The sequence below is a fragment of the Paramisgurnus dabryanus genome, chromosome 2, assembly GCF_030506205.2.
Source record: "Paramisgurnus dabryanus chromosome 2, PD_genome_1.1, whole genome shotgun sequence".
NCBI lineage: Eukaryota > Metazoa > Chordata > Actinopteri > Cypriniformes > Cobitidae > Paramisgurnus > Paramisgurnus dabryanus.
In genome coordinates this window covers 20,702,370-20,716,810 of record NC_133338.1, presented here as the reverse complement: position 1 = coordinate 20,716,810, position 14,441 = coordinate 20,702,370, and the positions used below count along the sequence as shown (strand labels likewise).

Here is a 14,441-nt window from a genome sequence, read left to right as displayed (position 1 = left end):
ACCGGTGCGTGCATTTGAGCAAGAATTTAAGGATCTGTAGCTCACAATGTATACATTAATTTTACAAAGTAATGTTAGCTCAGTGTAGTAGTTGAAATGCTTTAGTTATGATTTGAACTAAGACAATTTACTGATTTTTTTTGCTTGCTATTAAAAATAATCTTCTTTAGAGGGACTCTAGAGTTGTTATTGATTCTTTGCGGAAGTCTACCGAAGGTGAAGTTTTAGCCACATTGTGGCATTTGTTTATGTTGTTGCCCCTTAAAGTCTATAGATTATTCGGTTCTCAGTATGAATGTGGCCATAGATGCTGGAATGGTGTTAACCCTATGATGCACAACATGAGTCTAAAATCACCCGTATTCATTTCCTACTGTATGTTGTTATTTTTTATCTTTTAAAATCAATGCAATTCATCATTTTATATTCCGTGATTTATGATTTCCTTGAATGTTTGCAATGTATCTTATTCTGTTACCATAAATTATTATTTGATTTTTCCTAGGTTTTTTGTTACTACATCAATTCGACACGCATGGGTCAAAACTGACTCATATGCAAACATTAGACCAACGTTTTTGTCTAAATTTGAAATATGCGTATTTGTCACTTTGTCACACATTATATACACACATCATAGATAACCAATAACACTGAAATTAAACTGTAGTGAATTGTGGTAATAATGTGATTGAATAAATGAAAGCAAAACTGACAAAATAAAATCACATGTGCAGCAGCATCTTAAATTGCAATCTGAGTGCATACATGCCACACAAATGACAACTACACGTTTGTGCTCTTTGCACTCAGACCTGGAACTTGATATTAAACTCAGTTCCTAGAGGGCCACAGTCCTGCAGAGTTTAGCTTTAACCTGCTAGTAATCTAATAATTCTGAAGACCTTGATGACTTAAATTAGGTGTGTTTAATAAGGATTGGTTTTAATTTCAGCAGGATTGTTGCACACCAGTTTGACATCCCTTGGGCCTCATTTATAAAATGCTGCGTAGAAAATGTCCTAAATTTGATCTTATGATCTTTTCTGAAAAGCGCACACATGTGATTCATAAAACGAATGTATACGCCTAGAAACTGAGCTTACACCTAACTTTCAGGCGGGAAATGTATAAATCGCAATCTTGAAATTGTGTGCAGATGAACAGTTGCAGATTTCCTCCTTTAAATTAATGTCATTGACGTAGTGCACCTGTCAATGTTTAACAGGGGCATCAGTTTGTGTTAAAAAGTGGTGGGGACAAAAGATCAGATGAAAAAACATTACAGCAGGACAGGAAAAATATTGAATAACGGCGCATCAAAAATGGACTCTTCAATGTCACAAACTTGACTCAACAGTTTGTCATGTTTACAGAGAGAGAATGGATAACTTGGACAAGAAGAAACTGTGTCAAGAATTAGTTCAAGTTACTGATCGGCGCATGCATGTTTTTGGGTCATTTTAGAATCAGTAATAGTTTATTTTGTTTGAGTTACTTTTTTGGACAATGTACATTGTTTTAAACTGCATTGCATGTTTTATTTTGTGCAAATAAACCTTTAACATTTCTTGGTTCGCTTGATTTTTCAGAACATTTAAACCAAATGCTTTCAAAAAGTGGTGGGGACATGTCCCCAGCATAAATGACACCTATGATGTTTAAACCCTTTTCGAGCAGCAACAATGGCTAATATTTCTAAAAACCTGTAGCAATCGGACAAGCAAAAGTGAGTTCGTCTGCTTAGACCCTGACATGGCCCCAAGCACTTTTCCACAACAAAGAAAGTTTTGGCTAATATGGACTTTAGCATGGATTTTTGCGTACACATACAAGCTTTATAAATGCTTTATAAATGAATCCCCTGGATGGTCTTTGTCAGAAGTTATCAATCCTGTTCTTGGGGACCCACTGCACATTTTGTATGCCTCTCTTATCTATCACACCTGAATTTAATCCTGCACTTAGGCCATTCAGAAATACAAGCTTTAGGCATAATCCACTAAGAGTCTGCTACATAACAAGATGCATTTTGCGGGTTTTGCATCTGAACTCTTCATTTATAATTTTTACTACTTGCAAAATTTGAAATACAAAAGACTGTGTTTGTTTATAAAGGAAAAATAAATGTAACGATTTGGGTAGTGAAACAATAAAAATAAAAAAATAGGAAAGGATAATTATAACAACAAAAATAAGGATTTGTGATGATCATAATACCTGGAATACTGAATAACGGAATTAATTTCTTGCAAATATAGAAAATAAACATTATGTCGGGTCACTATAGACCCATGGTATTCATTAAAGGGTTAATGGGATAAATAACTGAATATATCAACAAAGCACATTAAAATTGAAACTTGAATAACAGACATGCATTCCAGATTTACAGCCAAAGAGAAATGTAGACATACCGGTAGACTGAAAAGCTGATCTTTATTAGGGTGACATAAATGAAAATGTTGATTATTAAATGTTTCAGATTCTCACACAAGATGTATAGTTTGATTTGCAAGTGTAGTCATTCTTTCAAACAGCGATTGATTAGGACAACGTGAGAAATAAAGCTATATTTTGATATTGAAAGTCACACTTTTGCTGAAGACAATATAAATGAGTGTGGTGATGATGATGATAATAATGGAGGTGGTGATGCTGATGAAGATCATCAAGATGAGGTTCAAGATAGCAGGGGTTAATGTAGTCTGGTTAATGTGAGTAGGCTGAATCAGTAAAACCGAGAGTCAGGCATGACTGGGCATTGTTAAGGGCGGAGTTTCACAACAACAGGGCGAGAGGGGGCGTTGTGTCTTTGTATGTCGTAGAGAAACAGACACAGGGAGAGAAAGAGAGAGAAAGAGAGAGAGAGAGAGAGAGAGAGAGAGAGAGAGAGAGAGAGAGAGAGAGAGAGAGAGAGAGAGAGAGAGAGAGAGAGAGAGAGAGAGAGAGAGAGAGAGAGAGAGAGACTGAATTATGAGTCTCATAAAGTGTATGCGATACAACACATCAACACAAATAAGACAACAGCCTAATAATTATATTTTTTGTTACCATGTAAATAAGAAAGGTTTCTCAGACATTTAATGGCATTTAAGATGGAAAACTTAAAAGTTATCTAAAAGATAAGATGGTTTTTAAAGGCCCCGTTTTCAACACTCAAAAAATCCGATACACTGCCGTCAAAAGTTGCCCAGAGTCAAAACGAAACCCCCATCCCCACAGAAAACACACACAGACAATCACACTGATACACACATACATACCCAAAAGCACGTTTGACAAATACATGTAACACACACAGACTGCGACCACAACGCTGTCATCTCTAGAGCGCGACGCCGTGTTTTACCAGAAACACACCGCTCTCTCCGTCGACTCTGAAATATCACTGTACCCCCGCTGACATTCAGAGATCAACACAAACCTGAGTGAGCACACGCACACACCTGTTGCGAATACAATTAAAATATTGTCACCACAGACTAAATCAAAATCTGAAGTGGACAAAAATTCCACTTAAAGTTTTACATAACAGGCAACATTAGGATGCTAAATTGAACATTATTTACTTCTTTTTAAAAATCAATTCCAGCACACATTTAACATTCGTTAGTTTAAAGTTGATACGCGTTATATTTCTTGGCCTAAGAAATTATTGTTTATATTATTATCAATCCACACAAGCTAAGTGAATATACATTTCCATCGGAAAGAAATTATGAAGCTATTCAGAAAAACTTAACTAGCTTGTGGGAATGCAATAAAAATATAATGTTAACTGTGATAGAATGATTTTAATAAAAAATGCAATACTCAATTATGTTTGCTTTGAATATGTTAAAACACAGAAAAATGCTTGTGTAAAAGGTGTTACACACTGTAAGTCTTTACGACATTTCGGATTTTGGTTTTAACAGAGCACACTTTTTTGTTCTCTATGAACATTTTTGTAACCATTTCTTTTCAATTAAATATAAATGTGTCTTGAATCTTAAAACTTCACTCATCTTGATTTAAATTCCATTTATATTAAAACATTAAAAAACTTGTTTAAATTTTAAATGGGATCATTTGTGAAATCTATAATTATGGATTAATATTATGATATCTGTGGAGTAATATAATATATTTAAGTGCTCTATAATTGAAACATTTTCTTTAATGATTTATATTAGATTCTCAAGCATAACTAAGATCATTCAGATCATTTTTATATACAATAAGAATTTATTTTACTCTCTTTTGTATTTAAATGTCGAAATTATTTTTGTAAGGCAAATTTTTTCTTGAGATGTCTGTGGTGGGAGGCCATATAAACCTACAGGCCTACCACCATTTATAGTAGGGAAAGTTCACAAAAAGATTTAGACAGAGATCTTTCTCACATCTCATTCTCTCTCTTCTTCTCTCACTCACATACAGTATGACATAAAGTAATGTGTAGTATATGGATTTCTGGTGAATAAAAGATTAAACAGAGTCGGCTGTAAAAAGGTAAGTGAATGAGAACTTTACTACACTATAGGATTTTCAGATTTGACCTATGACCTCACATTTAAGAATAGAGAACTAAGTTGTATAAAATCTATAATATAACCAGAGCTTGCAGTGCTAGATGTAAGACACTGTAGAGATTCTTTAAAAATATAATAAGATTTTTTCTTATTTTTCATATTTTCTTATTTTTCATATTGTCATTGTACATTTCTATCATATTACTTATATGAAAAGAAATGATTTATGATTTTAGATTGAATCATGCTGATAATCTCACTCCAGTTTTTTTCTTTTTCTTCACTTACTACAGTGCGCAGGAAGTAATAGTTTTATATAGCACATATTTTAATCGCACATGACACACATACACACACCTGTTAAGTGTAGTCTTCCTTTTCCTGCCCCAAGAATTAACGACATGTGGCTCATAGCCAAGACAGTGCACAACAATTATGTATTGTGTGCATAAAATCACAAGGATATATAAAAAACTGTAATGCACAAAAAAATACCAATCACTATCAGTGTAAAGACAAATCAAATATAACAAATATATTTATGCAGTCAAATTAATAACTTATTTAAGGATAGAGTTGAATAAACATGTTTATGCATGGCACAATTTTGGAATATCCTCAAACAGTTGTGACAAACGTTTTTATTAATTCACTTTTTGTGTGTGCAATGTTACTCTTATAAAACATAAGGAATATTTCATTAAGAAAACATTTAAAACATATTATACTTTAAATACAAATTTCTGAAGATACATCAAACTTGTGTTTCTTATTTTTGAGATCTCTTTAATGAATACCAAAAAGCTCTAAAAGAATAAATGAAAATCTGAATATATATATATATCTGTGTCTAACCAGCATAAGGATAAGACAGCAGAACAGCCTGTTGTGGCCCAAGCTGCAACTTCTCCAATGACACCATGCTATCCACAGCTAGATTTGCTGCATCTGTGCTGATGCGAACCTTAGCTTGAGCTGGCAAGTCACTGTTACTGAGTGTCATGGTAACAGCGCTATTTCCCCAATTAATGGCGGTAAGGAAGCGTTCACTTTGGTCCCAAAGGCGGAGAAATGCTAATGAAGAGCCAGCGGTGTTAAGGTTTATAAATTCACCATGGAGGAGAGCTCGCTCTTTCCCCCTAAGGTCACTGAGTGTTTTGAAGAAATCACGAATTGCGATACGCTCCTCCTGCACAGCCTGAGTGAGTGAATGACATGAAGATATGAATCAGAATGAGAACAACAGAGTGTTGGTATATTAATATATTGGTATATTCAAATTTGAAATTAGTACAGCGATGAGATAACAACCGTTTGTTTTAGATTATGAAAATGTACCTTTGCTGTTGCATTGGTCTCTTCTGCTGGACTTTCCAAGTCCCACATGGTTTGGAGCTTTTCCTGTAAAGGAATACAAATCTTTATCCTTGTAAATGTCACGTATATAGTAATTATGAGCATTAATAATTGTATTCACTTAAAAACATACATCAAATTTTTGTTTTTCGATTTAAAAATTCACTTTTACTTTAGATGAAAAAATCTCAAATCTCAATTCTCAATTTAAGTCATTTTAAAGTTGATCCAACTTTTCACTTCTTACAGTGTTCCACCGGTCTTAGCATTTGAAACACTAAACATACATTTACTTTATCAATAAACTTTTTACAAATCAAAAACACTAAAGTGGATTTTAACCTTTTTGACTTCTATGCATTTTTTGAGATTTACTATACAATTATTATACATAATGTAAAGAACATTCTGTAAAAGTATGAAATAATCTTGATATTTTTATTATTGACTGAGTAAGATCGTATTAAAGATTAAAATTAAAGTGAAATCAGTAATTAAAATCAAGCTTTTAATGACTTTATCTTGGATTTCACAGGCAGGGTCACAAATAACATGAAATAGAGCTTTGCATAACTACACTGCAAAACCCAAACAGTACAATGTACTCAAACAAGTTAAACAAGTTTATTTTTCACTTATTCAAATTATTTCACTGCTTTGAGTTCCACAAACTCAAATAAAATGAGTCAAAGAGCTTAGCTAACTAAAAATTTTTATTTATAACTTCCAAACTGAGTCATTTCATGCAGCCTCATTTAAATAAACACTGCAAATAATTACAAACTTTTGGTGGTTGTGATGAGGTTTATGGCATTCAGTCTGCCTAGTTAAGCTAAGAAAGATTCTGGCACTGCAAATTTACTTCAGTTTAACGTTAAATAAGCACGATTAGTTGGATTTCCAGTTCCCATAATGCTTTTCGTGAGCCTGCATTACAAGAGCATGTTTTGAAATGAAGTAATATTTTGTGGTTTTCAGTAAAAAGAAAGACTCAGTAGTGTTAAACATTCATTTATGTTGGAGATTTAGAACAGTTTGCTATGTTTTAGTTTTGTGGTTACCAAGTGTAGTGCCTGCGGCTGTTTGGATATGTGTTGCTTTATCATATAAACAATAACTGTGTGAAGTCAATGCCAGCACTGTGCTGAGGTTCTTCACACTTGCATTCTTCACAGTTACATTGTCTGTTTCTGGGACTTGTGAATAAAAAAATAAATGGTAAACACTAACAGTAGTTTTAAGTATAGTGTACTTAAATATTAAATATGAAATACAGTACTGTGCAAAAGTCTGAGGCCACCACCACCAGACTTGTTGGTTTAGAAATTTTAATGTCCATCCATATTTATTTTTCAATCTATTTTATTAAGATACAAACAGAAAATGCAGGACATATGTACAAAAAAATAAAAAAATAAAATTGCAGGACTAAATGTCTTTTTTAGGCATCGTGTGACCTCTCTTGACACTAAACACATCTTGAGCGTTTTGAGCAGAATTAAGTTAAAAGACTAATTTCTTTAAAATTAGAAATTAGATTTAATTTATTTAGGTTTAAATGATCCTGCAGTTTCCTGCTATTGCTCAAGTGGATGGGGAGTTTACACTAAAAACTTGACACATCAGTTTCAAATTTTTTAATACTATATACATTTTTCCTGTATCTTCTGGATGTATGTTATTAAAGAAACTGAGAAACAATTATCTATGATCACTATAACATTGCAAAAAAAAAAAAAAACAAAGTATGGTGGCCTAAGACTTTTGCTCAGTGCTGTATTAATTGTAATTTATAAATTGTATTTATTTAAATTTTTTGGCTTGGTTTACTTAGATCTTTTTAGGTAATTGGTTTCCACAAATGTTTTGAGGTCTCTGAACTTGTTGGTTTTAACTGTGTATAATATGTATATTTGCTATAAACATAACCAAACACTAATGTTTTAGCTTATTTTAATAAATTTTAAGTCATCTTGAAGCCCCGTTGGAAGTTTGTTGAGGTCCCCTTATGGGCCACGGCCCCCTGGTTGACTAATAAGTGAGCACTTGACTAATATGTACAGCGATCCTTATGGGCTCTAATTATGACCATCACTGAAAATGTAAATTACAAAGTTTATAAAAAAGTAAATTATGCATTATATTTAGTTTATTTAAAAAATCAATTATACTTAACTAACTAAATAAATAATATTTTAAAAAGTAATATTTTCTTTAAATGAATTATCATTTTCTTCTTATGTTCCACTCACCCCAGTTTTAAGTCCAACCTCATCTCCAGCGTTAAACACAGGTGTGCCCGGTAGGGTAAAGAGCAGGATGTGACAAAGCCGTATGGGTTCTGCTGGTTTTGTGGATGCCACTGTGCCCAGGGTTTGTCCACTTAGACTCCAGGCCAGGCTGCTCTGTAAGTGATTATTGTAAAGTTTCTGCACTTCCTGGGCCTTGTGTGGATCCAACAGTTGAGTCGTAAATAGGTCAACACCTGAACTGTTCAGCAGGCGAGAGACTTTATCCACAGAGACACCAGTTACTGAGCCTATCAGAGCTCTGAAATTAGGATGAGAGAGGGAAATGAGTACTATAACAGTTACACTAAGCTTCAGTTTTAAGAGGTTAAAAATAATTGGTACTTGGAAAGGAAAGAGAATGAAAACAATTAAGAATACGATTTATTTTTATATAATGAATTTTAAATTAAGCTGTGCCTTGTACAGCAAACGTAAAGAGGTACTGTAAAAGCTAAAAAATACTGTTCTAGGTGACTGGACCGAGTAAAGTAGCAATTGCCCCATTTGGTCTGCAGGTGGCACTATTTCGTTAAATAAATTAATAGTTCAAAACATACTTTATTGGGGTCTCGTCAGTTTTGTTGAATATAGCTTGTATAGATGTCCAGGTGTTTGTGTTGACGATGTCACTCAGCCCAGACAGAAAAATGCCGTCAAATCCTTTTTTTAACCAGTACTTGCATGCTTCCTATAAAAAAATACATAAATAAATACATGAATAAATACAGTGCTTAACTCATTTATTAGACCACCACCCAAATGTTTAGCTGCCCTAATCTAACAGTATTGTACATTACTAATGGTTTGTTTCTGTAATGGTTTTTCTAATGTGAAAATTACATTTAAAATTGTTTGTTATCTGTCAATTATTTAATTTACTGTTTTATAAGAAACATTTTTTTCATAATTTAGATGCCCAAGTAGGCCAACCATTTTTATTTACCTGCAGTCCTTTATGGAAAAAATAGTTTTAATGGTTGAACTTCACACTTGATTAATTTATGACTTCTAAGAAAAGTTGAGCAGGTTCAAGTTTTGGATAAAAACTGATAAATTCAATCTGACATTCCTCACTCCTGTTCAAAATCCCTCTAAACCTTTTGAAATAAAAAAAAAATCCACAGCACTTCACAATGCTGGATAATATATGAGACACATAGAAAGGTGGTCTAATAAATATGTTAAGCACTGTATATAATGAGACAGTATTACATTTCGTACATTAAAATGAATATTGCATGTAGTCTATACAGCAATATTTCATATTGCAAATCTATTATGCAAAATGTGGTTATTAATGTACGGTAATATCTGTTTCACTTTTTGTCTCTTTAGGTATAAATATTTTTCTCAACGTGTGAATGATATTTCCGTTATTATCTTCATTTTCCACTATTCACATAAACAGGCCTTGCTCTGTTATTTCCTTTGCCTCATCAGCACTTACTCTGAGTTTTTCAGCAACAGAGGAAGCATTGCTGAACCAGGCCGAATTTCTTTCATAGTTGGGTGTTAAATTCAGCACTATGGGGATACCTAATAAGAAACAAACACAAGAGAGGGTAAAACACGGAGAAAGAAAATGGAAAAGTAAAGTAACTGATGTTTGAAATTTGGTTTTAACAAGCTTTACACAACTAGTAGTAGTAGCAGTAGTATTTATTTAATGTCACCAGAACTCAGTTCTTGAAACTTTGTTGGTGTCTTGAAATTTCAGCACTCTTTAAAATAATCAGAACACACAAGTACTTTGAAGGTTCACCTTTTATGTTCCCAATGTTCACCTTTTATGTGTGCTTGGTCCAGCAGGCTTTCCAGTTCCTTCTCAGTGCCTACTTCAGGTTTTATAGAAGTTAAATTTAAAGTGCTCAGCTGGTCGGCTTGCACTGTGTGTATCGGGCCCAAAACAAGACCTTTCACCTTCATCTGGTTCAGATAGTCCAGTTTCTCCTCAACCCCTAGAAAGTGTAAAAGGAAAAAGATAAAAAAGGAACAGCAGTGCACCTACACCAGACATAGCACTGTTTGTACACCAGAACATAGTACAGGTGCTGGTCATATAATTACAATATCATCAAAAAGTTGATTATTTCACTATTTCCATTCAAAAAGTCTGAATATTGTGAAAAGGTTCCATTTTGAAGACACCTGGTGCCAACCTCTAATCAGCTAATTAACTCAAAACACCTGCAAAGGCCTTTAAATGGTATCTCAATCTAGTTCTGTAGGCTACACAGTCATGGGGAAGACTGCTGACTTGACAGTTGTCCAAAAGATTACCATTGACACCTTGCACAAGGAGGGCAAGACACAAAAGGTCATTGCAAAAGAGGCTGGCTCTGTGTCAAGCACATTAATAGAGAGGCGAAGGGAAGGAAAAGATGTGGTAGAAAAAAGTGTACAAGCAATAGGGATAACCGCACCCTGGAGAGGATTGTCAAACAAAACCCATTAAAAATGTAGGGGAGATTCACAAAGAGTGGACTGCAGCTGGAGTCGGTGCTTGAAGAACCACTTCGCACATACGTATGCAAAACCTGGGTTTCAGCTGTTGCCATATGCGGCCTTCAATTGAAACAGGCCCCGTCCTCCAATGGGGTCCCAACAGACCAGCAACATCCCATTCACTTTTCTCTGTAGGATATTGATTTGCAGACATAATGTCTAAACCATCCAAGGTAGATTGACCACGAGCTACGAGGTTGTGAAACGAAAGTTTCTGCTCCTAAAAGCCACATGTATGAATTCAACACTGTTATTTGCGATCTTCTGAAAAAATTCTACCCAACCCACAATTCTAAGCAAAACACTGACGTCTCTGAACTCACGGTTATCATAACGACAAGTTAGTTATTGAAACGGGCCCCCAGATGCCTAAGGCCACCGCTGGCTGTCACATTCCTTGTGTTAAGCCACTCTTGAACAACAGAAAGCATCAGAAGCGTCTCGCTTCTAGACTGCCGCTGAGTTGTCCAAAGTTATGTTCTCTGATGAAAGTGCATTTTGCATTTCCTTTGGAAATCAGGGTCCCAAAGTCTGTAGGAAGAGAGGATGGGCACACAATATACTTTGCTTGAGGTCCAGTGTTTAAAGTTTTTTACAGTCAGTGATGGTTTGGGGTGCCATGTCATCTGCTGGTGTTGGTCCACTGTGTTTTCTGAGGTCCAAGATCAACGCAGCCGTATACCAAGATGTTTTATAGCATTTCATTCTTTCTGCTGATGACCAACTTTATGGAAATGCAGATTTCATTTCCCAACAGGACTTGGCACCTGCACACAGTGCCAAAGGACCATGGTATCCTTGTTCTTAATTGACCTTAACCCCATAGTAACCCCATAGAAAATCTATGGGGTATTAAAGAGGAAGATGCGATATGCCAGACCCAACAATGCAGAAGAGCTGAAGGCCACTATCAGAACAATCTGGGCTCTCATAACACCTGAACAGTGCCACAGACTGATTGACTACATGCCATCCCGCATTGCTGCAGTAATTCAGGCAAAAGAAGCCCAAACTAAGTATTGAGTGCTGTGCTCATACTTTTCATGTTCATACTTTTCAGTTGGCCAAGATTTCTAAAAATCCTTTCTTTGTATTGGTCTTAAGTAATATTTTATATTCTATATTATGTATTAGTTTGGGATAATTTGGGTTACATTTACTTATGTAGGATAAGCAAATTAATTTTCATTTAAATAGTAATCAGCTACACAATTGATAAACATATTCATCTTACCTTTCAATCCTTTTTCGGAGAATTCATTGACTTTAGATATCTGGTAAAGAGGACCTTCATTCCACCAGTTCATCTCAGGAATGGGTTTACAGCGTGGGGCTTGCACTATGATTACTACTGCACCAGCTAATATGCCAACCCAACTAAGCCAGAAAAGAACCAACAAAAACCAGCGAGCCCGAATCCACCTGAAATGAATTTGTGAATGAATATCAGACAGACAGACATTTATATTTCAGAGGTCTTACTGTATATAGGCTGCTTACCAAACTGTACCAGCGATTTTCATTAACTCGTCTTTGGTTAGGCCACTCAGCTTTACTCCTATGTCTGCTGGGACCGCTACTTTGGCGTAACCATTTTTTTGGTTACCTGTTTGCGTTTCTCTGGCCACTGGCTGCTTTTCCAGATCAATTTCATTGAGTTCTGCGTCTTTCATTTTTTTGTTTCGAGGAACCGCTTACACTCCTGCAAATCACTGAATTAGAAAACTAGTATTATCATGTAAATACGTTTGGAACAATAAATTGACCTGCACATTTGACAACATATTGTTTTTGTTATGTGTAAAAATAGTGCCCTCATCTAAATTTTAAAGCAACTGCTTATGTGATACATAAAGTTTATTATGTGATGTCTAATGGTGTAGCCATTAAATATTTTAAAAAGAAAACTGGTGACTGAATAAACATTTAAACATTTACACAAACCAATGGCTTAAAATAATAATAATAAAATATTTAATAATAATAAATTACAATTACAGTATAATAGAAAACAACATTTTGAAGATCGCAAAGATAAATACCTGCACAGTGTTCCAATGAGTTGTCTGTGCTGTCTGCAGCTGAACAGCATAAAAAGTTACAGTATTGGTCTGTTTATTATATAAAGGAGATTTCCCCGCCCCATCACAAGCTTGCTATTCTATATGTTTCTCTTAGATGAACAATATTGGGAAGTGTCTGAGGACTGCGGTTTATTTTCTTAATGCTTAGCATGGGGGTTCCGGGTTTCAAAAAATTTGCAGGGGTCTGGGTGGACCTTCCTAAATTTGTCTGATCCTACTCTTCAAAGACATTTCTTATGACAAAACAGAACCAGATGGAACTGGTTTAATATTTTTTCATGTGTGTTTATTGTTACAGTTGGGCAGGCTTTAATGATTCTTTATGATTTTGCTATTTAGGGAGATAGAGGTTCATTTCAATGTGGGTCACTGTGTTTATTTCGTCTTCAGTGCTTTGCTGTATTTTACAAGTTTATAAATACCGGAGATATGATTGCCTATTTGAAGCATTTTTGAGGAAATTAATAAAAAAACTTGTGACTTAAAGGGATAGTTCACTTTAAAATAAAAATTCTGTCATAATTTACTCATCCTCATGTTGTTCTAAACCTGTATAAATTTCTTTTTTCTGATGGACACAAAAGAAGATATTTAGAGAAATTATGGTAAACATGCAGCAGATAGTGACCATTGACTTCCATAGTAGGAAAATAATATTTTGGATGTATTGTGATAAATGATAAAGAAAATATTTTGATAAATGATAGTAAGCACACAGTTGACAGTACCCATTATATTCCATCATTTTTTATTTCTGCTATGGAAGTCAATGGTTACTATCTGCTGTGTGTTTACCATCATTCCTCAAAATCTTCTTTTGTGTTAGTCATGAAAGAAGAAATTCATACAGGTTTAGAACAACACGAGGATGAGTAAATGATGACAGAATTTTTATTTTAAAGTGAACTATCCCTTTAATACAACATATAAGGAGATCTATGAGGAAATTCTCTCAGATGAACAAGCATAAAACCTAAAACTGCGGGTTGCAGTAATACTAAATATGCAGGAACAATAACTGTACACAGAGTTGGGTCAAAAAGGGACGAGCCCAGCGGCTGTGTTAAAATTAACCAAGAAAATGTTTATATTTGACCCAGCATTGGGTTGTTGTAACATGAAGCAACCCAGCATGGGTTAAATTACAACACAACAGACTGGGCTTGTCCCTTTTTGACCCAATGCTGGGTTGAAAATAACCCAGCATTTTTATAGTCGTAGAGCTAAAATTATACACTACATAATGAGTATTTATACCACAGGGCTATTGAATACTTTATTCTGATTGGTTGAAAAATGTTCCACTGGTATGCATTATTTTTCAATAACACACACCTGACCTGTCAAATGTCTTTCTATTTGATTTTGACAAGGACATTTACTGCAATAATTGAGCATAATTGAAATAACTATTTTACATAAGAGAATATTTGAACTACCTTATCTTGGCATTGTAAGCATATGATTTTTAAAAAAGTAAAATATTTTTATTTTATTTTGCTTGTTATAAAAATTAACTACTTTAAAAGGATTTTGTTGTTATTTATTCTTAGCGGTGTTTACCGGAAGTTACGTGTGTTCCACGAAAGCCACTTGTTTGTCGTTGTCTCAGGTCTATAGAATAAATTTGTGTAATTTGTCAAAATAATTTTTCTACATTTTATTTTATTTTAAAATGCTGAGCCCTT

The 14,441-nt window shown here is 34.4% G+C and overlaps 1 protein-coding gene across 2 annotated transcripts; it reads right to left on the bottom strand.

Annotated features, from left to right (window-relative positions):
- Nucleotides 1-5,138: 5,138 nt before the first annotated feature.
- On the bottom strand, nucleotides 5,139-12,866 carry LOC135750848 (amino acid transporter heavy chain SLC3A2-like). Of its 2 annotated transcripts, none has more exons than XM_065269867.2 (9): nucleotides 12,712-12,866; nucleotides 12,170-12,371; nucleotides 11,904-12,091; nucleotides 9,949-10,122; nucleotides 9,612-9,700; nucleotides 8,722-8,852; nucleotides 8,126-8,423; nucleotides 5,856-5,918; nucleotides 5,139-5,715 (listed from the first exon to the last, which is right to left on the bottom strand). In XM_065269867.2, exons 2-9 carry the CDS (start codon nucleotides 12,340-12,342, stop codon nucleotides 5,368-5,370), a joined length of 1,464 nt encoding a protein of 487 aa, XP_065125939.2. In that variant the 5' UTR covers nucleotides 12,343-12,371; nucleotides 12,712-12,866; the 3' UTR covers nucleotides 5,139-5,367. The 2 variants fall into 2 exon arrangements, with proteins under 2 accessions (XP_065125939.2, XP_065125937.2); XM_065269865.2 differs by having other exon boundaries at nucleotides 12,170-12,381; nucleotides 12,712-12,864.
- Between the last annotated feature and the right edge of the window lie 1,575 nt (nucleotides 12,867-14,441).

Excerpts from the sequence above, each read along its gene's own strand:
- LOC135750848 (XM_065269867.2), bottom strand. The coding sequence starts at position 12,342 with ATGAAAGACGCAGAACTCAATGAAATTGATCTGGAAAAGCAGCCAGTG. Across the intron at positions 8,853-9,611 it reads CTGTTGCTGAAAAACTCAGA|GAAGCATGCAAGTACTGGTT; the intron begins GTAAGTGCTGAT and ends ATTTTTTTATAG. Across the intron at positions 5,716-5,855 it reads AGACCAATGCAACAGCAAAG|GCTGTGCAGGAGGAGCGTAT; the intron begins GTACATTTTCAT and ends TCACTCACTCAG.